This window comes from Acartia tonsa, chromosome 14 (genome assembly GCF_053477335.1).
Source record: "Acartia tonsa isolate MP-2025a chromosome 14, ASM5347733v1, whole genome shotgun sequence".
NCBI classification, from domain to species: domain Eukaryota; kingdom Metazoa; phylum Arthropoda; class Copepoda; order Calanoida; family Acartiidae; genus Acartia; species Acartia tonsa.
The window spans coordinates 40,574,457-40,602,102 of NC_137273.1; the positions used below are offsets into that span (position 1 = coordinate 40,574,457).

The 27,646-nt window shown below is 31.3% G+C and overlaps 2 protein-coding genes across 2 annotated transcripts in view; both read left to right on the top strand.

Moving 5' to 3' along the window:
• Positions 1–27,646, top strand: part of LOC145305780 (uncharacterized) — an 86,198-nt gene that overhangs the window by 36,348 nt on the left and 22,204 nt on the right. The gene's annotated exons all lie outside the window — the stretch shown is intronic.
• The window catches only part of LOC145306257 (uncharacterized), a 32,674-nt gene continuing 7,525 nt past the window's right edge, over positions 2,498–27,646 (top strand). The window contains exons 1-8 of the mRNA XM_080148327.1: positions 2,498–2,607; positions 8,860–8,958; positions 9,244–9,342; positions 11,531–11,629; positions 11,949–12,047; positions 12,358–12,456; positions 12,597–12,695; positions 12,892–12,990. Coding sequence (XP_080004453.1) covers positions 2,502–2,607; positions 8,860–8,958; positions 9,244–9,342; positions 11,531–11,629; positions 11,949–12,047; positions 12,358–12,456; positions 12,597–12,695; positions 12,892–12,990 — 799 coding nt within the window. The 5' untranslated portion in view covers positions 2,498–2,501. The remainder of the gene's footprint in view (positions 2,608–8,859; positions 8,959–9,243; positions 9,343–11,530; positions 11,630–11,948; positions 12,048–12,357; positions 12,457–12,596; positions 12,696–12,891; positions 12,991–27,646) is intronic.

Sequence of the window (27,646 nt, forward strand, 5' to 3'; positions counted from 1 at the left end):
CATAGGTCCCAGGGCTTGTCTTGATTCAATTCTAGCCCACAGTGTCATGAAAGGGACTATACCATAGACGTCCAAGGGGGGGGGGGGTAAAGGGGTGATTACCCCCCCCCAAATAAAAAAAATGCCTGTATAAAATAAAGATTACCCCCCTCCCCCCCCAAAATGAGCTTGGGGGCACCCCCAAAATTTTTATTTTCAAATTTTACCCTTCCCCTAAATAAAAAAGCTTGGACGCCCCTGGACTATACCCCAAATTTTAAATGCAAAGACAAGCTAAACTTACACCAACTTTCTACATCAGAATATTATTGCATTTTAAATTATATTTAGCCTTCAACAGTAAGCACCTTTAAGAAAGTGTTTAGCCTAGTTCACAAAAGACCTCTGTAAATTTTATTTTGACCTTCAGAAGCTTTAGGTTGACAAATTTCATAAAGTCATTTGTTAATTGTACTTGTTTAGGTTGATCTACAGAATAAATCGGTCGACCTCTAAAAGTAGTTTGTGAACTGGGCAGACAGATCCAATAACAAAAAAATGACATTCTATGTATAGGAAAATTTTTAAACTTATCATTGCTAATGATAGAAATATGAATATTAAATTACGTAGAAATAAAATATAATATTAATTTTGGCAGAAAGTTAGATTGCCTGTAACTGATTACATTTTTACAATAAAAACATCCCTTTGTAAAGTCACAATCTCTCAAAATCAGTTAAACTGCATTTGTGAGTGTAAAATTGTATCAGAAAAAGATTTGTAGTGATTGGTTGTTGAGCTTATTCAGCCTTTTGATTTTTGAAAAGCTGGAATCCTCACTCAACAGTATTCTCAGTACAACTCAAAGTTAAATTGAATTTTATTTAATGATTTTGACAATAAAAATTGTTGTTTTTATTGTAAAAATGAAATTTTTGCCTTAAATAAGCTTATAATATTGTTTGAAGGCAACATATTTTATTTTTTAAATTTCTACCATGAAGAAAAAGAAACTTTTAAAATTTTCATATACCTAATACCTTATGTAATTGGAAAAGTTAATTCTCATATATTAAAAAGTGGTTATAAAATGTATTGTACAATTATAGGATGAAAACTAGTTTTTAGCCCTGAGATGCCAAAGAAAACTTGACATAATATGATGCAAATATTATTTTTCTGTATGGCTTGGAACTGGTTCTAATCCACCAGATAATAATCAGTTTGAGAGCAATACTGGAAATTATATACTATATTCTATTGAGTGTCATAGAATCTCTTTTCCTCAAGAGTAAAGCTGAAGATTATTGTGCTTTATTGTCATCAGTTAGTTTTTGGTTTTAAGTCATATTAGAGACATTTCTTAAAGGGAGTGTGAATGTTAAAATTTCTCACCTGATTATCAAATCTTAACATTTTATAATAAACTGATCAACCAAAACGTCCTATTAACAAAAATATCGATGATTTATGCCTTGATTTTGCGGCAATTTGGGAGAAAAAAATGGAAAACAAATAAAATCTGAACGTTTTTGTTTATTACAGAGTTTCTAGGGATATATAGTCATATTTAGTTGAAACTATTTACTAACTGTTAATGATTCATTTTAATTTATGTCTACAAAGGGTTGAATCTCAGACAGGGTTGTCATTTTGGGCGGGCGGTTTTGGGCGGCCCAATATAAGGTCCTTTTGGGCAGTTTTGGGCACCCCCCTTTTAGGGAGAGAGAAAAAGGGGAGGGGGTTAAAAAAAAGAGGGGGGGGCGGGCCTATTTTTTGGGTGATATCCTTATACTAAAGTAACAGGATGTGTGTTTGTACCAAAGGATCTCTCTAACCGCTAAATCGATCGGGTTCTCCTTAACAGGGTAGCTTCTCATAGGTTCTGGGAAGGTTTATAACTATTTTGGGGGAGGGTACCATCACCCTCCTAAGAGAAATGCGCCCCTAGAAAAAATTACACTCCCCCAAAAACTTTTTTTAAAATTTTTTAAACTAAAAATAAAAATGGGTGGAGGAAACCCAACCTCCCCCCCCCCAAAAAAAAAAATTATTTCCCTCCCCCCAAATTTTTTTAACTTTTTCTTTTAAATCTAATATAATAATTGGATTATCAAATTTGACTCTCCCCTCCTCAAGTGCCCGTAGAGGCCTCTAGGGCCGTAGCCGCTAGTTAACTATATAAATTAGTAAGCTTTTTTGTATCTAGAGAAGGATTTCTCTAACTGCTGAACCGATATGGTTCTCCTTTCCAGTGGAGCTTTTATAGGTCCTGAAATGGTTTTAGGCTATTTTATTTCTAATGATAAGTCTAGGTATGGTTTTAGGCTATTTTATATCGTTTTTAAATGCTTTTTGTGACATTTTCCCAAAAAGGGTGCCCAAAACCACTTTTGGGCGCCCAAAACCACTTTTGGAAGCCCAAAACCCTTTTGGGCAATTGGGCCGCCCAATATCAAACATTGTTTCTTTCCCCCGCTTGTACACTAAGTAATAAAATTTTTTTTTCAGAGATAGCGATGGAATATACGGTGAACTTGCATGAAGCTGCAGAGAAAGGTCTTCTTGACACAGTAAAATACAATGTGAATAAGGGAGCATCAGTAGATATGAAAAATTCAGATGGTATGTATTAATATAGAATCAATTTACATTCTCTTTTTGTCCAATGAGATAAATGTTTTAAAAAGAAAATCATAAAGAGGTATGAATACAAAACATTCAATACTTACCTAAATAGAAGCCTTCAAATCACATATATATTAATACTGCTTGTACAGGGTGTTTTTTTTTAATAAGTTAAAAGTATTTCTTAATTTAACCCACTTGCCATTGACAGAAGTTAATAATCTATATCTTAATTTCTTCATTGATGTGGGACATTTTGTATAAGAAAAAAAATATTTGGCGATTTTCAACAAATTCTGCCTTAAAAACCGGTTTTTCCAAAGTACCTATTTTTGAAGATTTTTGGATCATGACTAATTTAAAGGGTTTGCAAAAATGCGTATATTTAAAAAAATCAAATAGCGCGGCTTGTGTTAATAGTAGAAAAATGTTATGCATATCGTTAGAATCGTCATAAACTCTATATGACGATTCTAACGTTATGCCTAACATTTTCTACTATTAACACAAGCCGTGCAATATGATTTTTAAAAATGTACGCATTTTGGCACACTCTTTAAATTAGTTATGATCCAAAAATCTTCCAAAAATAGGAACTTTGAAAAAAACAGTTTTAAGGCATAATTTGTTGAAAATCGCCAAATATTTTTTTCTCATACAAAATGTCCCACATCAATGAAGAAATTAAGATATAGATTATTAATTTCTGTCAATGGCAAGTGGGTTAAATTATGCATTACTTTTAACTTATTAAAAAAAACACACTGTAGCATTATTATTATCATAATTAAATTAATTCTTGAAAACTAAAACCTTTATTCTGTGTGTAATACTAAATGGGTATAACTATTTGACTTATGTCTCATTATTAACTCTAAATTTATATTCATAGTTATCAACTCCTGAATATAGGGCCATTAACGTGTTATTGGTTCCAGAGGGGGGTGGGGGGAGGGTAATGTCCATATGCGATCCCTATCAAAGCTATTATTTAATTTAAAGTTTAACTGGAGGGCTGTTTTTTTTGTGTAGTTTCCTTTTTAATATCAAAGTTCCAACTAAAAAGGTTAATGCTATTTTTTGTCTCCTTACATATTTTTCATTTTTAAAATAAAAGTTCCTATTAAAGGGTGTTTTAAAAAAACCAATCGCTTTACATTTTTCAATATAAACCCTACAGTTTTGGTCAAAAACTAACAAAAAATGACCCAAATCTTGTCCAAGCAATGACAATGAAAAAACAATAGGTATTGAATTTTGATTTCTACTCACCTCTCTTAAACACTACAGTTCGAGTCCTAGCCCTTGTGGAGAATTTTTCTTTACATAGAGATTAAAAATCAACTAATTGTCTTAAATACTTAAAATCTTGTAGATAGACCCCATAATGTTGAGATTTTTTTATGGACCATGTAAAGATCTTTCTATAGACACCTTACCAGACAAGGGCGTCCAAGCTTTTTTTTTGGGGAGGGGTAAATTTTTTTTAAAAGGGGGTAATTCGATTTTGGGGGGGGGGTAAATTTTTTGAAGGGGGGAGGGGTAATTACCCCCTCTGAAATCTGTTGGCAGGGGTAAATTTTGTTTACCACCCCCAAAATTTACCCCCAGGGGGCAAAATTTTTTTGTTAGAGATTTTTTATTTTGGGGAGGGTTTAACCCATAAGTGCCGAGTGCCACTTTTATGGGCCGATCGAGCTGAAAATTTCAGGGAAGCTTTTATAATGGTCAAAACGGAATTCCAATTTTTTTGTTTTGCTCTAGTGGCGTGCACAGGAAAGTTGCAAAAAAAACCAGTTCGGCATGGCCATAAATGCACAACGGGTATTTTGACCCGTTTTGGGTGGTTTTCTGCCGGCATCAAAAGCCATTTTTTCCTAAATACCCGGTTATTTCGACAAAAAAATGAAAATGTAATTTTTGAACGCCCAAAGTGAGATGAACACTTTTTAGAACTTTGATACGATCCGTAATTGAAAACTACACAACCTCATGTAATCTATAGGGCTACAAGTAATATACGAAGCAATTTATTTCAAATTTAGTGTTTCGGCTGCCGTTTCGGGTAAAAAAGCCCGTTTGTCGAAGTTTTAAAACCTGACATACACAAAAAAAGAACATATAAAAATTGGATGATACATATCAGAAAAAGAGCATAAAACTATTGGAGGACACATATAGAGATTACTAGGGTATACTGATTAGGGTGGCTCAAGAATAATAAATCATAAAAAAAATATTTAATTGTTGAAAAGTTAAAACCGGATAATAAAACCAAAACCGAGCCGGGTTTTAAAACTGTCGGGTATTTATGGCCATGCTGAACCGGGTCCTAATAGGGCGTAAAAAAACGATAAAAATCATATAAAAAATTATAATTTGAATAAAACGAATTCACAAATAGATGTACTTGTCAATAAACATTAGATTTCACAAAAAAAAATCAGCAACTGAACTATAAAAACAAAAAAGTTATTAACTTTTTGCGAAAGCACCTGTTTTTTCGCGGCAGATCCATATTATCCATATCATTTACTAAGTATATTTGCGATTACTTTTATTTAATAGATTTTTCGAATTTTTAACATTTACAAAAGGGCCTGCTTTATTGCTTCAAGATCCATGTCAGATCTATATAGGAAATAAATGTCTATAAACAAGCTCAAGTTTTCCAAGGAATTATTGTTTAAAACTCATAGTGCTCCAATAATCCATAATAAACTCTCATTGCCCAGAACAATAAAACCCAATATTTTACTTTATTAAGAATAAATTAATTTTTTTTATTTCATCTTGCTATTTACATAATATTGAAGTATTTTATTACTATTCTTAAAAAAGAAAATTTAAATTCATAATATAGTAAATTTAAGAAAACTTAGTTTTAAAATGAGTTGATTCTAGCGCCCCTCCCTAATGTGTCCAAATTTTGAAACAAAAATTAAAAAATTTTAACCCTTTCCTGACGGTTATAAAAAAATATATATTGGAAAATAAATTCTGTAATTTAAATTGCATTTTTGAAAGAATGAAAACGGCTTTGATATAAATACGTATTTGAAGATTAAACTAAGAAATCAAAAGAAAATGGAAGAAAAAGCAAGTTAGAGAGAGGTTTTTTTAAAAACAAGAAAACGCTAGGGCAGAATGTTAATACGTTCATAGTATCAAAGGCTTTTATTATAAAATAGATAACTAAAATCAGCCGGACAGAAATTCTAACGTAAGTAGTTGAACTTGAAGTAATCTTTATGTGTAAGTTAATATATTTATCTCTTTCTATTCTAAATGCATAAGAATATTTTAAACTAGCGGATGTGTACCTAGCATCCAGGGGCTCTCAATTAAAAGAGGCAGAAACAGGCCAGAAAAAATAGCTCAAAACCATCTGAAAATGAAATAGCCTAATACCATCATGGGACCTATTTAAAGCTTATCTAAAATAGAGAACCCAATTGCTTCAGTAGTTATTGAGATCTTAACCTTTATAAAAAAAAGTGGAAAAACATATTTTTGCAGACAGACTGACGGGCCAATTAAGATGCAGAGTAGATGCTCATCACCCTGTAAAATTTTACCAGGGAAAAATTCATCTTTTTATCAATCAAATGACAATCAGAGCATTACCGATAGACTGACAGACCAGGTAAATTATATAATGGATGCTTATTTGTAAAGGAGAACCATATCGATTCTGCGTTTATAGAGATCTTTTAGTACAGACAGACACACACACACCGAGATCATTTTACTTTATTTTAAGGACTATAGGCTAGACTTCTATTTTCAATAGAAGAAAAGGCACATTTCCCTTCAGAAATTGATGTCATCTGGAGGGTTACAGACAGACTAACCGACTAAATAAAGTAGAGAGTAGATATTCATCTATCAGGAAAATCTTCTCTAGAAAAAATCAGTCGTGATCGTCTATCTACTTTATAATTTGATAAATAAAATTTTTACATTTTAAATTAAATGCCTTGCAGGGTATTTCCGACAGGCTGATGGAATAAGTAAATCACATATTGGATGCTTAAAGGTATAGGGTATATTCTCAAAAATTAAAACCGTCTTTCTTTAATAGCAGATGGTGAATTATGTTTTACCCTCAGACAGACATTTCTAATTAAAGAGGGGCTTCGCGTAAAAAATATTATATTTAATAAAAAAGCAAGGTCAGTTAAAGTGAGGATTAGATGCTTTCCCATAACGAGTGCATATCGAGCATTGAAAATACACTTCCATATTTTATAAATAAATTGTAAATTAGAAGGGATAGTTTTTTTTTGCATAAGCCTAACTCTTGCAGGGGGCCCTAACCCACCAAGGTTTACCCTTGATATGCCCTTACTCTTGATAAGATATTAATTATAGAACATATAGAATTTCTTAGAAATTTTAAAGCTAAACAAGGATGACATCATTTATAAATAAACATGGAAATCTTTACAATAGAATTTATATAATATCTTTGATAGTAGATGCATATCAAAGCATTCCAACAGTCGGACGGACAAAGTAAGTTCATCAGTATGGGGATGTTTTTAATTCCAGCCATTGATCTTTTATAACTGAAGAGAAATTTACGTTTACTTCTTTACGGTTTCTTTCAGACAGACAGACAGACATTTCAATTAGAGTACCAAGAAACATATGATAACACCCATAAACTTTGTGAAGTTTATAAAAATCTAATAAAGTAGACGGACAATATGGTTAAAACATTAGATGTCAATAGAAATATATACAGTAAACTTAAAACATAAAATACCATAAAATCTAATTACTAAAACTTTAGCATAATGGACTGACTGACAAAGTTAATTAAATATATATGATGCTTTTTAGTCAGCGAAATCCTCACAGACAAATTTGCTTTTCATTTTTAATCTTAAGTAAATCATAATTCTGATTTTGTACCAGACAGACATACAAAGTTCAAGTAAGATTTTCTGCTAAAATAATTTTTAGTATGGATATCCTTTCCAGTACGGATATTTAATACTCTCAAGAGCATTAGTAGATCCATATCTGAGACTTCTCTCCGGGGACAATAGATAAAGAACGGATTAAAGGGGAGGCTCACAAAAGGATGATGAAATTTGAAGACTGGAAACCAGTTTTTTTCCATTTTTCGGAACTGGGTTTTAATACCCGGTTCGTCACTAATGGGTTAACCCCCCCCCCCAAAATTGTTTGGGGGGGTATATACCCCCTCCTAAATGGTTTGGCCCCAGGGTAGGGGTAAATTTTAAATTGGGGGGGGAAACCCCCAAATTCGTTTGGGGGGGGGGGGGTAATCCCCACTTAACCCCCCCCCCCTTGGACGTCTATGTAACAAGATTTCTAACTCAATCCTAGCCAATTTGGCATTAAAAAGATAAACCCATCAAACATTTAGAAATGACGGGTCTCTCTAGTTCTTGATGTTTGACAGATCTTTCTTTTTGATGTCAAAATGGCTAAGATTGTGTTAGAAACCTGGTTAAGGTGTCTATAGAAAGATATTGACATGACCCATCAAAAATTTTAAACATTATGGGGTCTATCTACAAGATTTTAAGTACTTAAGAAAGTTTGTTCTTTTTTTAAAGACAGAGCAGTCATGTCTTAATGTTTGATGGGTCTGTCTTTTTGATGCCAAATTGGCATTGATTGTGTTATAAATCTGGTTAATGCGTCCATAGAAAGGTCTTAATATGCCCCATCATTAACTCTTAACATTATGGGGTCTATCTACAAGATTTCAAGTTATTTAGACAGTTTATTCTTTTTAAAAAAAAGACAAAACTGTCTTAATTTGAAATAGATTATGCACTCTCCGCATAGAGAACAATTTTTCACAAGGGCTAGGATTCGCGCTGTAGTGCTTAGAAGAGGTGAGTAGAAATCCAAATTCAATAGTGTTTTCTCATTGTCATTGATTGGACATGATTTGGGTCATTTTATGTTATTTTTGACCAAAACTGTAGGGTTTATATTGAAAAGAGTGAAGCAATTGTTTTAACACCTGTTATAACACAAATTGACCTTTGCTTATAAAAATGTCGTCAAAATGTGTTTCAAAATCTGCAAATTTAGTTTTATTCAGGCCATTACTACATTTATACTTCTAAAAGATCTAATTTCCAAAAAGTAACTATTACTTCCCTCTCAAACACAAATATAAAGTTTCTTTGTAATGCACAACCTGATCTGACTAGCTATAACTATAAATCCTGTATTGTAATATCATGTTTCTATTTAAAGGATGGACTCCATTGATGTTTGCTGCCATGCATGGACATCTAGAGATGGTGAAGTTCCTAATCAAAAATGGAGCCAATGTGAATGAAAAGAGTAATTTTGGTTAGTTTTAAATTCTCTATTTAATTTTTACAGAATATTATTTCTTCCAAAATATTTGGTGGTTGACTTAACCCTCTGCTTAATAAAACTGTAAATATAACTGTATGTAAATGCATGCATACTAAAATAAATACAGACATACATACTTCTAAAAGATCTAATTTTCAAAAAGTAACTTTTACTACTCACTCAAACGCAAATATAAAGCTTCTCTGTAAAGCACAGCCCGATCTTGCTAGGTATAACAATAAATCATGTATAGTAATATCATGTTTCTATTTAAAGGATGGACTCCATTGATGTGGGCTGCTGATGGAGGACATCTGGAGGTTGTAAAGATCCTGGCATATAATGGAGCCAATGTGAATGACAAGGATGATGATGGTAAGTTTTTAATTCTCCATTTGATCATTTACATACTATTATTTCTTTCCTTTTGATAAAACTATAAATATAACTATAGAAAGACAAAATATTTGGTGGTTGACTTAAAGGGAGTGTGAACGTAATAATTTCTCATCTGATTATCAAATCTTAACATTTACTAAGCACATTTCACTACACTGATCAACCAAAAATGTCCTATTCACAAAAATATCCAGAAATAATGCATTGATTCTATGGTATTTTGAGAGGGAAAAAGGAAAAAACAGGGAAAATCTGAACGTTTTTGTTTCTTATAATGTTTGTAGGGATATTTAACTTGTCATATATAGTTGAAACAATTTACTTACTGTTAAACTGTTTTTAACCTATTTTTTTATCATATATCAAAAATATGCTATGACACCAGTAGAATCAGACTGCAGAGCCCAAATTTGAATTAAGTCCCCAATAAACTTTTTTTGGGGGATTTAAAAATCAATTTTATATGTTGCTGTGATCATTTTGATGGAAGCAAAAGCATTTTTTAGTTTGGGGTTAAATTGTTTCTTACAGAACAATTTGATGTGATTCAGATTATATCAATACAATAATAAAAACTCTACTCTGTTCGATGCAAATAATTTTTTTCTAAAACAATAATTTACATAGAAGAAATTTAACATTAAAATAAAACATATTATTCTGAAGTCTGAACCAATTAAAAGTCTTGTTTCATTTCAGTTTTTTACAATTCAAAAAAGAGTGTTTTCACAAAGTAACTTATTTCCAATGTAGTTAAATAATTTTTGTTTAATTGAAATGAAAAGAATGAAAACTATACACATAAAAGATACATGCTTTTTAAAAATATTAAAAAAAATAAGTTTGAATAATCTTATATTTTATCATATTTATATATGTGACAAAAAAAATTTTGTTGTATTGCGTAAACGTTTGTTGTCATCTTTCACTATTTAACCCTTTACAGCCAATTTTTTTGAGTTTTAAATAAGTGATAGAAAACAAGCATGATAAAGTTAATTCATTGATATATTGTAAAGAATTAAGTTTTTAATGAATTAATTTAGATGAAATCAAAAGGCCTAATTTTACTCTATACCAGAATACTATATATATGAAGCAAAACACTCTAAAAGCTACGAATTTTACCCAAATAAAAAAAGACCTTTTGCTCTGATCAAAAAAGACCACAGCAACAGTAAAATTAATTTTTAAATCCCCTCAAAAAAGTTTATTGGGGACTTAATTCAAATTTAGGCTCTGCAGTTTAATTCTACTGGTGTCATAGTATAGTTTTGATATATGTTTTAAAAATAGGTTGAAAACAGTTTAAGGATTTATTTTATGCTATAAAATTGCCAATTCGTTTTTTTATAACGTAGTAATGAGGTAATAAATACATATTTTAAATTCGTATTATTGACAAAAAAATACCTCACTGTCTACAAAGGGTTGAATCTCATAGGTTATTTAAAATAATAATATCCTTTTTTATTGTGTTGAACAATAAATAACCCACTTTGGAGAATTAGTTTACAAATTTGTAATTAAAGGTGGGCGAGAGATGGGCCATTTAAAGTTAATTGGATACTAATAAAAAACCTGTTTCTGGCTTTGTTATTGTATTTGGTTTTCAATAAAAAAATATTGCTTATTTTATCAATTTCTAAGTAACTATACATTGGATTAAAGCAAGGATTATGTTAAAAGTCAGCTTAACTGTTAGGAAAAATCTAGAACTATGTGAAAAAGTTTAATTTTAGCTATAATGGGAGAAAAAAGCAATTTAATGCACATTTCATATAATACGGAAAATTTCTTCCTTTCCCTGTACCTTATAAAAATCGTCGGAAAAAGCCGTTTTTTAAGCAAACAAAAGCGCGTTTTGCTCTATCTGTGAGATATCATGAATGAGATAATGTTGAGATTTGATATTAAGATGAGAAAAATTTACGTTCACAGTCCCTTTAACCCTTTGCTTAACAAAACTGTAACTATAACTGTATGTAAATGCATGCATACTCAAATAAATACAGACATACATACTTTTAAATGATCTAATTTTCAAAAAGTAACTATTACTACTTACTCAAACACAAATATAAATCTTCTCTATAAAACACAGCTAAATCTGACTAGCTATAACTATAAATCCTGTATTGTATTATCAAGTTTTTGTTTAAAGAATGGACTCCATTGATGTATGCTGCCAATGGAGGAAATCTGGAGGTTGTGAAGTACCTGGCCAATAATGGAGCCAATGTGAATAACAAGGATAATACAGGTAATTGAATTCACTATTTAATTTTTACAAAATATTATTTCTTCCTTTTGATAAAACTATACATATAACTATTAAAAACAAAATGTTTGGTGGTTGACTTAACCCTCTGTTTAACAAAACTGTAACTATAACTGTACGTAAATGCATGCTTACTCAAATAAATACAGGCATATAATTTACATCTAAAAGATCAAATTTTCAAAAAGTAACTATTACTACCCTCTCAAACGCAAATATAAAGCTTCTCTGTAAAGCACAACCAGATCTGACTAGCTATAACTATAAATCCTGTAATGTAACATCATGTTTCTATTTAAAGGATACACTCCATTGATGTGTGCTGCCAAGTGGGGACATCTGGAGGTTGTAAAGTACCTGGCCAACAATGTAGCTACTGTAAATGAGAAGAGTAAAGCAGGTAAGTTTTTAATTCTCTATTTGATTATTTACAGACAATTAGTTTCTTCCTTTTGATAAAACTATACATATAACTATTGAGAGACAAAATATTTGTTGGTTGACTTAAACCTCTGCTTAACAAAATTGTACATAAATACATGCATACACAAATGAATACAGACAAATATACTTTTAAAATATCTAATTTTCAAAAGTAACTAATACTACTCACTCAAACGCAAAAATAAGGCTTCTCTGTAAAGCAGAACCAAATTTGACTAGCTATAACTATAAATCCCGTATTGTATTATCATGTTTTTTATTTAAAGGAATAACTCCATTGATGAATGCTGCCATTTGGGGACGTCTGAAGGTTGTGAAGTACCTGGCCAACAATGGAGCCGCTGTAAATGACAAGGATGAAGATGGTAAGTTTTTAATTCTCTATTTGATTATTTACAGACAACTATTTTCTTGTTTAAATATGAAGCTTCTCTGTAAAGCACAACCAGATCTGACTCACTATAACTATAAATCCCGTATTGTATTATCATGTTTTTATTTAAAGGAAGAACTCCATTGATGAATGCTGCCATTTGGGGACGTCTGGAGGTTGTGAAGTACCTGGCCAACAATGGAGCCGCTGTAAATGACAAGGATGAAGATGGTAAGTTTTTAATTCTCTATTTGATTATTTACAGACAATTATTTTCTTGTTTAAAAATGAAGCTTCTCTGTAAAGCACAACCAGATCTGACTCACTATACTCCAACGCAAAAATAAGGCTTCTCTGTAAAGCAGAACCAAATTTGACTAGCTATAACTATAAATCCTGTATTGTATTATCATGTTTTTATTTAAAGGATCGACTCCATTGATGTGTGCTGCCAGTGGAGGAAATCTGGAGGTTGTGAAGTACCTGGCCAACTATGGAGCCAATGTGAATGACAAGAATCATAGACGTACAAGCTTTTTTTTTGGGGGGGGGGGTAATATTTTGTTTTTGGGGGGGGAGTAAAATTTTTTTTTTTTTTTTTTGGGGGGGGGGGGGATAAAATGGCGCGTGAAGCTCGCAGCTAATTTTTTTTACCCACCCCAAAATTTTTAACCGGGGGGTAAAGTTTGCTTGGGGGGGGTAATTACCCCCCCTGAAATCTGATGGCAGGGGTAAATTTTGTTTACCCCCTCCAAAATTTACCCCCGGGGTAAAATTTTTTGAATATTTAGTATTAAAAATGTGTTAGAGACTTTTTATTTTTGAGGGGGTAGGGTAGGGGTAAATTTTAAATGGGGGGGGGGGGTAAAATGAAAAAAATGTTGGGGGTGCACACGGCACCCCCAAATTCGTTTGGGGGGGGGGGGGGGGTAATCGCCACTTTACCCCCCCACTCCTTAGATGTCTATGACAAGGATAATGTAGGTAAGTTCTTAATCCTCTATTTTTTTTGTGTACAGACAATTTTGTTCTTCCTTAAAGGGACTGTGAACGTAAATTTTTCTCATCTTAATATCAAATCTTAACATTATCTCATTCATAATATCTCACAGATAGAGCAAAACGCTCTTTTGTTTGCCTAAAAAACGGCTTTTTCCGACGATTTTTACAAGGTACAGGGAAAGGAAGAAATTTTCCGTATTATATAAAATGTGCATTTAATTGCTTTCTTCTCCCATTATAGCTAAACTTAAACCTTTTCACATAGTTCTTGATTTTTCCTAACGGTTAAGCTGACTTTTAACATAATCCTTGCTTTAAACCAATGTATAGTTACTTAGAAATTGATAAAATAAGCAATTTTTTTTATTGAAAACCAAATACAATAACAAAGCTAGAAACTGGTTTTTATTAGTATTCAATTAACTTTAGATGGCCCATCTCTCGCCCACCCTTAATTAAAAATTTGTAAATAATAAAGACGCAATATTTCTTTATAAACAGTCTGATAAAGTGATTCTTGAAAGTGGGTTATTTATTGTCCAACACAATAAAAAAGGATATTATCATTTTAAATAACCTATGAGATTCAACCCTTTGTAGACAGTGAGGTATTTTTTTGTCAATGATACAAATTTAAAATAGGTCTTTATTACCTAATTACTACGTTATAAAAAAACTAATTGGCAATTTTATATCATAAAATAAATCATTAACAGTAAGTTAATTGTTTGAACTATATATGACAAGTTAAATATCCCTACAAACATTTTAAGAAACAAAAACGTTCAGATTTTCACTGTTTTTTCCTTTTTCCCTCCCAAAATACCATAAAATCAAGGCATTATTCCTGGATATTTTTGTTAATAGGACGTTTTTGGTTGATCAGTGTAGTGAAATATGCTTAGAAAATGTTAAGATTTAATAATCAGATGAGAAATTTTTACGTTCACACTCCCTTTAATATAAATGATACAAATGACAAAATAAACCTGTACATATAACTATTGAAGGACAAAATATTTGGTGGTTGACTTAACCCTCTGCTTAACATTCAATAGTGGGAATCACGAACGAAGATAAGTGTCCCTAATGGTATTTTCTTATGTCAGGCTTATGTAAGCTTTTAGTTAAGTATCCCTATGAAGTTTCTAAGTTATTGTTAAGTATTCCTAAATGTAGTAATGTTAAGTAAGACTTAGGGAAGCTTTAAGTTACCTTATGAAGTTTACTAGGGATTCCTATTTTGTTCTTAGTTACATTAAGTTATGTCAAGAAAAAGCAGGTTTGATACACGAGTACATTTTTGGTTATGTCTTAAAACAGCCAGTTGTTTTTTTAACTAAAATTTTTTAAAAAATATTCCTATCTTTTTTACGTTTTTGAGCACGGTCCCTTGTAAATTCGGCCACATACATCCTATCTGTGTTATACATAATAGCAAGTAACCATCTAAGGCCTCTTTAAAGATATTTTTTGATTTTTCTAATTATAAAGAATGGTTACTTAAAAATATTTTTTATAGGGTGATTTTTTTAATAGAAAATTAAACCCCCTCAATATATTTATAAAAAACACAAATCATATTCAAATATTGGAAATGGGCAGGTGTCCTAAACATTTGCAAATTATTTTTTTTCGTTAAAATGAATGAACAACAAAATAGATGTAATCATTTCATTCTACATTTAAAGAGTCATAATTCAAAATTTATTACAATGAGTACACTTTTAGTTATTTATAATGTTTCTTTTTTTCTATTTATGTAGACGAAAAAAACTTTCCTCTAATTAAGACTTATCTTTCATATTTTTTAATTTATTTCTTAATTATTTAATTAGGGTTACATAAAATTACTTAGCTATACTTAACATATTAAGGGTATCTTATCTAGTTAAGTCAGGTAGAAAGCAAGTACAAATTCTCATTCAATCCAGGGAGGGAGGGGTCATTGGGCTTTCTAAAATATTACATTAGTCCTTAAATTTGTTTTAAAACATTTTCTTATTCAATAGCTTGATAACTTTTGGGACTTTTTTCGAAATTTAATTGGTATGCTCATTAATCTTAATATCCATCTGTTTTAACCACTAATTGTACAGGACAAGGACGTCCAAGCTTTCTTTTATTGGGGGGGGGGAGATCAAAACTCAAAAGTTTTGCCTAGGCATCCAAAAATTAATTTGGGCGTGGTATCCATTTATCTACTATTGTCTTATCCCTTTAGATCCCTGATTTCATCTACATTTAATTGATTGATGTATTCATTTGTGTTCCTTCATATGCGCTAAAATCCTTATACTAAAGTAACAGGATGTTTGTTTGTCTGTGTGTCTGTACCGATTGAGTTCTCCTTAACAGGGTAGATTCTCATGGTTTCTGGGAAGGTTTATAACTATTTTGGGGGAGGGTACAACCACCCTCCCAAGAGAAATGACCAAAAAATCGAAATTTTTAAAAATATATGGAAGACTTCAACGTAACATAAAGAGAATTATCGTAAAATAAAGAAGTAATGTAGAGAAATAAAAACATCTAAAGTGCCACTAGAGGCCTCTAGGGGGCGTAGCCGCTAGTTTATAAATAAAGTAAAAGTGAAGGTAAATACAATGGTAACAAAAAAAGAGATATAATCAAGGGAGTTTAAAATATCTTGCTAGCTTCTAGAATGAAAAGGTTTCTTTATTAGTTATATTTAATAAAAAGGAAACTTATTCTTGCTTTAAAAAACTTTGAAAGATAATAGAAACTGTTTTCATGTGCAGTTCTTAGTCCAGTCCTACACACACAGACAGACATACACCCTACCCCTTTTGGCTACCCCTCTAAAGATATTAGATTTATATGAATTGCTTCAAAATATTTTGTACAGGATGCTTTTTAAAAGCGAGGCTTTTCTATAATTAGGGTCAGTCCGTCCAAGGTAGATAGTTTTTATTCGTTAATTTAGGCATGTTAGAATTGTCCTATTGATTTCAAACTTTACATGATGATTCCTGTAGTAGTTAGGTACGATTTAGAAAGCATAGCAACTCCATAATCATCACCAGAATGTCCGAACGTCCATTTTAAACATGTTGATTTTTTTACTATTTTAACAACAATTTTTTAAGTGATCTAATTATCCCTTTGATCTGCTTTTTGATATATTGATTTCTGGGACAACAAAGAACAATATTATAAGCAAAGCAACTCTATAACCAAGTCCTTAAAATGTAAGTATGTCCATAAACATTATTCTGTATCAAGCAGTTTTTCAACAAATTTACTTACAATTTTGCTTCGACTCTTATACATTTATATTCTGATTATTCAGTTCTGACACTATACAAGTGTTAATGTTCGTGATTTTTTTGAATTAATTTCGTTATTCGTATAAGCTGGTAATAAATGATGAACTCCAATTTAGTTTCCGAAAGTGTACCTAGCGTCCGCGACCTATCTCGAAATTTGCTATTAGCTAAAAAAAGCTTTAAACTTCCAAAAAAAATTAAAATTTTAAACATTAAAATTTTGAATGTATAATGTATAAATCGCTTTGTTTTCACAAATTTCCGGAGTAGCTGAAAAAAGGGTCTGCAATAATTGGGTTATCTGCTGTACACTTTAGGAAACTAGGGCTAGAATAGGAAATCCATTTGGAGCTGATCTAATAAATAGCCCATTGTCCCCTCTTTCTCTATTAAAATAAAACATGTGATGTTTTATTAGCAATTTTCTTAGCACAGTAAAAAATGTTTTTAGTGTTCTCTTTTCCCTAAATCAACACTTCATAATGGTAGGCGAAGCATTGCCGTAAAAAAATGTAATCAAAAATAAGTCATTTAAAGCTGTCATTCAATTTTTGAAGAAATAAAGGAACACCAATAAAGAGGTGGAGTCTAAAAGGGTCCTGAATGTAATTTGGTCTATCTCAAAAAACGCAAACTCATTAACGTGCGACATTTTTAGTGAATTAAATTAATCAACTTTTTTTTAAAGAAAGCTTTTCTATAATCACTAAAAGTTTAGCTTTTGTATAGTTGAGGTTGGTCCGCCTTTCTGTTGGTAACAATTATCGTTTATTGTTAATAAAAAATCCTTGCGTCCATGTACACTTTTTATAACATTTTTTATGATACTTGTGTAAATAAAAAAAGCTTATAAATGGACCGCTGGTTGATCTGTTCATAACGGATAGCTTTTATTGTCATTAGGAATTTTAGAGTTGTCTTATTGATTTCCAACGTAGTAGTAGAGTGCCTGTACGATATAAAAAGTCAACCAGAAATTCCAGACGTTCATTATAAAATGCAATTTTTTTCTTTTTGACAACATTTTTTATGATTTTATGATTGGGGTTGGGGTGGGGGTGGGGTTGCGTTCAATGCTACCCTCTATTATCTCATTTCCTATTAGAGCTAGAGGGCTAAAAAAAAATTCTGCAGGTCCCCTGTTTGATAATGAATTTCTGACCTCAAGTGAATCAAAGTCAATTTTCGCTTCCTTCAACCTTTTATTAACCAACCTTTGTTTTTAAGTCCTTTTCTACTTAAAAATTTCAAACAGCTGTAATTTTTTTATTTTTGTAGCAAGAAGAACAATTTTTTTGCAGAAAATGTTTATCTTTAAGTAAATTTTATATTAGACATATCAAAACATAAATTCTAGCGGCCGCAGCTGTACTTGGTAGCTGCAAGCCGCCGCAGTCGGCGGAAAATGTTGTTGGATCTATATGAAATTTTAATACATTATGTAGACATGTAAGAAAAGCAATTTGAAGTCTCTAAGTCAAAAATTACGGTCACAGGAGTCTTTTAAAGATTTCTGGAGACCTGGAGGATCAGGACCTGAAGGATCATACCTGGAACCTGAAATTGACTTGAACACCTGTATTTAATCTGAGGATGTATCACTAGAGGATAATTCAGTATTTTGGTAAGATAAAATGCTATGTTTAAGTCACAAAAATACATTTGCTTTTTACCTGGATGAAATTTCCAGGTTTGCTGGCATCCTGTTCCCGCCAGGATGGAGATATTCAAAAAGTTTTAACTCTCAGTTATGTGTCATACCCATACTTTTAAAAGTCATACTTATAAGTTAAGGGTTAACAGTCGGGCCCCTTTTCAGACCCTAATCTGTAGGAAGGGAGGGGGGGTGGCATGAACACCCTTGCTTTTATTTCAGCTCTTTTCAGAGCTAGAGTCCTAAAAAGAATTATGCAAGGCCACTGTTTAATAATGAATTTAGACTATAGTATAAGTCAGTCAAAGTATTTTTTTTATTTTTAAGGTAGAAAAGCAAATATTTAAGAAAATGTTTATCTTAATTATACTTATAATTAATATAGGGATTTACTAAAAGAGGATATTTAGTATCTTTGTAAGGTAAATTCTTTGTTTAAGTCTCTGGTATATGTTATATCCATATGTAATAAGTCACTTATTTATGGTTTTCAATCTTTTACACATGAAAAACTGAAGGGGGGGGGGGCATTTAATAACATAATAAAATTTCATTATGATCTGCCGTAGTTTACCTGATGACTGCGGCAGCTGGCAGCTGCCAAGTACAGCTGTGCCCGCCAAAATTTATGTTTTGAGATTTGTAATACAAAATTTACATGAAGATAACATTTTCTGAAGAAAAAAAATTGTTTTCTAGCTTCAAAATTTAGAAAATAGCAGCATTTTAAAATTGTTTAATAAAAAAGGACCTAAAAACAAAGATTGTTAAATAAAAGGGTGAAGGAAGCTGAAATTGACTTTGACTCACTTTTAGTTGGAAATTTATTATTAAACAGGGAACATGCACAAATTTTCTTAGCTTTCTAGCTCTAATAGGAGCTGAGATAATAAGAGGGGGGGGGGCGTTGCACCCCCCCCCCCCCCCGACTAATAGGCGCAGCAAGGGGCCTTACTTTTAAGGGTTCAGGATGATAAGAACAAAGGGTTATCATTATCAAGAAATGAAGAAATATGTGAAATAAGAAAAAGTTACTTGCCCTGTCATCTACAGATACCTTACAATGATGGAAAATTTAATTTTAATACCCTTATTTACTGAAGTTTTTAAAATCAGACCACAAAAGATACAATCGGGAAATGTGAAAAATATAAAAATAGCCAAAAAAAAACCTATTAAAGATTTAATCTAAAATACTAAAATCGCTTAGATATTGAAAAAATAAAATTAATAGGAAATTTTAACATGTCTAGATTAACAATAAGAGCTGCTTGTAACGTACAAAAGTACAAACGTACAAACTGACATACAGACATAAGGAGGGACTGATCCCAATTATAGAATGGCTTCGCTTTCAAAATTATCTATTTTACCTTTTCTTATCATAAAATTGTAAGTAATGTATCTATTAAATAACAAATTAGATGGTGGGTTCATTACCCCCTTTTTGTTTGACTATATGTAGAGCCCCGAGTCTTGTCTTTGTTTCCATGAAAAGGTAATAAAGTACATATTAATATTTTTAATAAAAAATGTTATTGCATAATAATAGGTAACCGAAATTCCGTATCATAATAAACAAATAATTTTGTCACTTAAAATGTTTTTTTTTATCATATACTTCCTTTTTTCATCTCTTTATTTATGAAAAATTTACGTTATTTCTTGTTGGGAAAATTATAAAAAAAAATTTTCAATTTAAGCTTTTCTAAATTAAGATTTTATTTCATCAAAATTACCTACAGTTTAATTGAAAAAGAATAGGTAATAAATTAATAATTAAAAATGTTTTGATTGATTTTTTCATTTCAATTAAAACACCTTTTCTTCTTTTCCCACTTTTCTACATGCATATTTTGAAATAGATAGAACAATAATGGACAGACGGAGCAATGTTAATTGTAGAAAAGCTTCGATTATAACAAGGATTTCATATTTAAACATGTGAAGCGTATTAAATTAGACTGCCTGATAAGCGAACTCTTTAAAACTAGGAATATTGTTGAGAAAAATAGATATATTTTGACTTAAGTTCATGCTCCTAGCTAGTACCTCTTTAAAATACCTATTCTAATATGACTAAATCTAACCTAACCTAAATTAATTGTTGTCCAATTAGGTTTTAGGATTTTATCTTATATTATAAAGCTTGATAATAGAAATTCTTTGTATTATAACATAATGCCTGACCTACAGTAAAACAATTATGACAACATCCATAAAAGAGAAGCTCCATAATAGTAGGACAAACGAACATAAACCCTTGAGTGTCAGAACTAAATAAGCAGAAGAATATAAATGTATATTTGTCAACAAAATTGTAGGCAAAACTGCTAAAATACAGACACTGTTTAAGGACATACTTACATTTTTAGGACTTGATTTTGGAGATGCTTCGCTTATAACATTATACCTAGATGTAATAGGAAACGGTATTAAAACAAGGATGACAACATCCATAAAAGTGAAGCACTTAAACGGTAGGACAAACGGACGTGAACACTTGTATAGTGTCAGAACTGAATAATCATAATATAAATGTATAAGAGTCAAAGCAAAATTGTAAGTAAATTTGTTGAAAAACTGCTTGATTCAGGATAATGTCAGGACATACATACATTTTTAGAACTTGATTATAGAGTTGCTTCGCTTATTACATTATACTTTGTTGTCCCAGGAATCAATATACCAAAAATCAGATCAATCGGATGATTAGATCACATAAAAATTAGTTGTTAAAAAAGTAAAAAAATCTTTATGTTTAAAATGGACGTACGGACATTTTTGTGATAGAGTTACAATAATAGAGTTGCTACGCTTTCTAAATCGTACCTAACTATTAAAGGAATCACCATGCAAAATTTAAAATCGATAGGTCAATTCTAACATGCCTAAATTAACAAAAAAAACCATCCCTTACGGACAAACGGACCGACCCTAATTATAGAAAAGCTTCGCTTTTAAAAAGTAAAATTTGTTGTTAAAAAAGTAGAAAAATCATTATGTTTAAAATGGACGTACGGAAATTTTGGTAATGATTATAGAGTTGCTACGCTTTCTAAATCGTACCTAACTACTAAAGGAATCACCATGCAAAATTTGAAATCAATAGGACAATTCTAACTTGCCTAAATTAACGAAAAAAGCTATCCGTTATGGACGGACGTACGGACAGACTGACCCTAATTATAGAAAAGCTTCGCTTTTAAAAATCAGATATAAAGATTGATTATAAGATATAAAAAAAACATTAAAAAGGTTGGACGTGCGGACTTTCTAGTAAGTATTATAGAGTTGCTACGCTTTATAAATCTTTACTTAACTGTTATAGGAATTATCATGCAAAGTTTGAAATCGCTAGGACAATTCTAACATGTCTAAATTAACAAAAAGAGCTAACCGTTACGGATGGACTGACGGACAGACTGGCTTTAATTATAGAAAAGCTTCGCTTTTAAAACAAACAATAAACTACCCCGCCTTTTTGTCAAATAAGAGAGAGTTTTGTAAAATTAGGGTCGGTCCGTCCGTAATGGTTAGCTCTTTTCGTTGATTTCGGCATGTTAGAATTGTCCCATCGATATCAAACTTTGCATGATGATTCCCATGACAGTTAGGTACAATTTATAAAGCTTAGCATTTTGACAACATGTTGTTGTATAATATACTTCTCCTATTCATCTGATTTTTGGAATATTGATTCTTAGGACAACAAGGTAAAGTATTATAAGCAAGGCAACTCTACAATAAAATCCTAAAAATGAAAGTATGCCCTTTTATTTGATCCTATATATGTGCAATTTTGCAACACATTTATGTATAATTTTGTTTAGACTTAAAAATTAATGTTCTGCTTCTGAAACTCTATAAGAGTTATTGTTTTAAATAGTTAAAACCTTCCCTGGACTAATAAGAAGCTACAGACAAACTACTTTACTACTTTATACAATAGGATATATCTGTGCTTCGCTAATAACGGATGTTGTCATCTTTGTTAATTGTGAATTAACATTTTTAGTAGCGAAGCTACTCTATAATTTGAAATGTCCGTCTGTCCATCTGTCCGTATGTCTTAGTTTGGGGGAAACATGATTTTCTCGGCTCCTATAAAAGATAAAAGGCTGAAACTTCTTGTCAACATTCTTATACTTGATTATTAGTAGCGAAGCTACTCTATAATTTAAAATGTCCGTCTGTCCTTATGTCCGTCTGTCTGTATGTATTAGTTTAAGGAAAACGTGATTTTCTCGGCTCCTATAAAAAATAAAAGGCTGAAACTTTTTTTCAACATTTTTATACTTGATTATCAATTTGCATTAATTATTACATTGTTCCTAAACGTCCTAAAAATCAACGTTTTAAAAAACTTGTTTGAAAGTGACATACAGACATTTGTTAAAGATTATATAGAGTTTTTTAGAGTTGCTACGACCTATAAATAATGCATTAAGATTAAGAATGACAATACAAATTTTGAAATTCATAGGGTAATTCTAGCATGCCTAAATTAATTATCGGCGTTTTTTTCTAGCTAGGCAGGCAAGGGGGCCGAGCGCTGCGGCTAGGCAGGCAAGGGGGCAGAGTGCTGCGGCTAGGCAGGCAAGAGGGCCGAGCGCTGCAGCTAGGCAGACTAGGGAGCCGAGCGCTGCGGGCTTAGGGCGGACAAAGTAACCATAATTTTAGAAAAGCTTCGCTTCAAAAGATTCATAATGATATTAATTTTTCTATTCATTGTCCTCTTTCAATATTAATGCGATATTCTTAAATATCTTATTCCCTTTATTATTAAATTTTCTTTAAAAAAATAGCTCATAACTTTTTAATAGAAAGTTTGCCCATTTCGTCCATAAAGTGTTAACACACTATTATATTCGTGTTCCCCACCCAACTATAAATTCCATGTACACCTCTCATAGTACAAAACTGTATAAAAAGTCGTCAAAAAAGGAACACGTAAAAAATTCAAGATATCTGACAGTACAAGCAGGACATTCAGGACCCTTTTAGACTCCACCAATAAAGAAATTATTATCAAGTAAGAATTATTAAAAGATATAATCTAGATACATACTCCCAAATTCAGCCAATAGGAATACAGGGGAGGATCAATCTACCATATATTGGTTAGAAAGTAAACAGAATTTGGTTAGAAAGAGCAATTATCCTTTCATATCATTCGCAAAATTAATCAGCTATAAATAGTCTTTCATAGGATAAGCCTTTGCTTTGGTTAATCATATGGTTAAAAAATTTCTTTCCTCGCATGATGTAAAGCATATGGCATAACATATATAAGAAGTCATCTTTAAATAGTTAACTTTCTTGGGATAATGTTACCTCTTTGGAAATTCCTTATTAAGTTTCACAAATTATTGGGCCCGATTAACCATCTAGATCTACTATATCTATTGGTTCAATATACTATGCTTTTGTACTTTCTTTGTAGAATATTTTTTTAAAGGTTATTATTTAAAACAGCTAATGGTTCTTTTAGCTTAAAAATCATAAAAATTGTATAGCTTTCATTAGTTTTTAAGTAGTTTCTATTCAAGTTCCACACACACATCCTGTCTTTGTTATACATAATAGCTACAACCCCTCTAAGCTTTAAGTTTGTTAGATTTATAAAGAAAGGTCAAAAAAAACGTTTTGTAGAGAGTGATTTCTTAACTTGGTAAAGGCACCATGTAAAATATAGGTAAAACACATTACATATAATAATAAAGGTACTAAGAAAGAGAGGTTCACCAGGCTCCACCAATAAAAATATCCTAGGAGAACTCGGCAGACCTGCTATTGGGTAGAAACCGTACACATTTTGGTATAAAAGGCCTTATTTTTTTAATTTCTTCCCATTAAAAAAGTCGGCTAAAAACGGTAGAATTTCTTAATTAAAACCCATAGATCAATTAGTTTCCATAGCTTTCAAATTTCGTTCGGACGGGTGCTACTAACAATACTCCTTAACTTTTTATAGATTCATATACATGTAAATAATTTTAAAAAAATGGAAAAATACTATTAAACTTAGATAATAAAATACGAGTATATTCCCTTTCCATTTTTATAAGTGCAATTCTTATTTTGAAATTAATTGTCACAAATACGATGCATTTTTTTATTTCATCGGTTCATATATTTTAAGGTGTTGAAGCAATAATACCCTCTAATAAAATCAAAACCCTGTATCCGAATATTAGGCATTAATTGTTCTAAATGTTGACTAGATCTTAAAGTACATACCACGCACAATCTATTTAATTTTTTAGAAGTATCTTCTGTAAACTAAAGGAATACAGTTTATACTCAGGTAGTTAACATATGATATACCAGTTTTAAAGAACAATTATTTGGTATTTTTTAAAGATAATATTGTAGTCTTAATTTTCTCATATAAATTAAAAATAATAATAATAAAGTAACGTGCAATATTTTTTTGATAAGGGTTGGTTTCAAATTTATGTAAGCTTTTTTAGTACAACTTTAAGGTAGGCTTGCATTAAAGTTAGCGATGCCTAAGAGTTCTTAATTCAAAAGAAAGCAGGTAGAGGTGGGAAGGGCCAATGAGGGTAAGGGATACATAAATTCTTATAATGTATACCTAGCTTGAAAAGTTAGGGATAGATTAAATTAAGGTATTCTTAAAGCACTTAATTTTTCTTTCTTCTCTAATTTGTTTTAAACAGGTTTGACATCCAACGAATAGATTTTGATAATTTCAGCAACAAAATGTTTAGATGATATAAATTTCTGAAATGCTTTTCATTATTTAGACATATTTGTTTAAGTTAAATAATTTGGGCAACAAAATTTTTGATGATATATTTTTTCCTGATTCTTTAGCTTTAAATACTCTAGGAAGTAGTCCTATAGCCAAAAACCTGCTAACAAGCAGTCCAATTACCATGGATGTTTCCCTTAGAGCAATGGGAAATTAACCCTTACAGATTTGGGGGGGGGGGAAGGGGGCTAAATTAGCCCCCCCCCCTCTAGTTTTTTCAACGTCACTTGCCTTCATTACTTCATGACTTTTTAAGTTTAGTAATTATACGTCGGCTAGAGTTGATTTTATAAGGCTATTTGGTCTGTGTCAGTTGTGGTGTCCGGTCAAAGTTGGTTAGGTGGCATCAAAATTAGATAAAATTCTAAATAAATAGAGACCTAATTATTTTTTGGTGAATACTTAGATATCAATAAACATCTGAGAAAAGTGGTGTAATGACCATTTTACCATTTTATCACTCTGTGACGGATTTTATGACTGATTTTTTGCCTGGCTTACTATGGACATGTATCATGAATATCAATCCTTGAGCAATAATAAACTTCCTTGTATAGTAAGGTCATGATAGTTTGACCTTTTCTTGGCCGATTTTTGACCAATTTTCTATTTCCTACCTGTAATTTTGTCTTTTATTGTGATAAGAAACAGATAAAAATATGTATTGGCACCGCCAACTCCCATTTTACCGCCGTAACCGCCAAAAATTGCTGTTTCCATTATTTGCTGTTTTTTGGATGATGGTCATGAAAAGTATTTTTTTTATATAAAAAAAATTTCCACGTAAAATTTGGTGATCCTAGCTTAAAAATTGGCAGCCTTACAGCTGTTTTAATATTTAGTGGCTGGCCGCCCAAAAGTGGCTAAGAAGCGGTCTGACGGCTATGACTAGAAAAAGTTTTCTCTAAAAATGCACATGAACCACCAGAAATTTTTTTTATGTCTCTATCTGTAACAGGAGCCAAGATAAAAGGGAGGGCTACATTAACCCCCTAATCTATTAAGTTGGGAATTAGGGCCCGATCTGTAAGGATTAAATTTTGGTATAATTATATACAAAAAATTTAAAATTCGGACCAAAAATACCAAAGATATGGGGGGAAATGTGAAAAAATTTAAAACCTGCTAAAAAGCAGTACAATAGGAGACGAGATAATCATATTCTCTACATTTTTGTCTTTGAAGGACAAACTGACTGATAGACAAACATTTGGATCTAAAGAGTAGCTTCACTACTAAAAATTATTTACCCCTTCATCAAATGTTGGTAAAGATTTTATTGTGAGGGTAATAAAAAACAAATTTTTTTTCAAGCATTTTTAGGAAGATAAACAACCATAGCTCCCCCCCCCCCCTTCCCCACATATTTTGACGTCCTCACTTTTGTACAAAAATCTGCACGATTTTTAACCAATAATATGGCCGAATTATTGCTACATTGTTTACCTATTGGCTGCATTAGAAAATGTGTATCTAAATGTCCTATATCTATTCAATTAGGCAGGTTCCTAAAATCTAAAATTTTAAAAATAACAATACTAATAAGATTGGGAACATAAATGTAATTACATAACAAATTTTATTGAGATAATGCAACTTTGTACTCTTTTTAAAAGCGAAGCTTTTCTATAATAAGGGTAGGTCCGTCCATCTGTATCTGATAGCTCCTATTATTAATTCAGGCATATAAGAATTATCCTATCAATTTCAAATAATGTTTCCTGTAATAGTTAGATACGATTTAGCAACTCTATAATTGTTATCCAAATGCCCACATGTTCATTTTAAACATACTGATTTGTAAAACTTTTTTTTTATAAAAACTTTAATTATTTAGTTATCCTATTCATCTTCATCTTATGAAACAAATTTAGAGCTTCGCTTTTATTGATGTTGTCATTCTTGTTTAGCAACTCTCTAATAAGAAAGGAAAAATGCAAAGAGTACATCCAATAGACAAATTCATGCAAATAGATTGTTAATTTTTTTTCTGTAGTAAAGTTAAATTTAATCTACAATATGATTTGTTAAAAAAATTAATCAAATTGTCTAGCTAAGAAAGAATTTCATTCATTATTATTTAAATAAAATAAGGAAAGCCTTATTTTTTCTTAGGGTATCATATCTTTTACAGAAAAGATAGGAAGAGTTTTTATAAATCAGCTAAACAAATATTATCTTTAACGTATTAAAAACACGATTAAGATTAAGGGGAAAAAGGAAAAAAAATGTAAGATAAAAATGTACAGCCTCATTCATGATAACTTTTAAACGCTCTTAAGTCTTTGCTATTGCAAAACGCTCATAAAACCCAAAATAAAGAACACTAACTGGGGGGGGGGGGGGTGGAGGGAGGAGGGGCCTAGGTATCTTAAAAGCATACATAAATGGGGTAAAGGGTTGGAAAAGGGTATATATGAACACATGAAAGGGGACGGGGGAGGGCTGACAATGT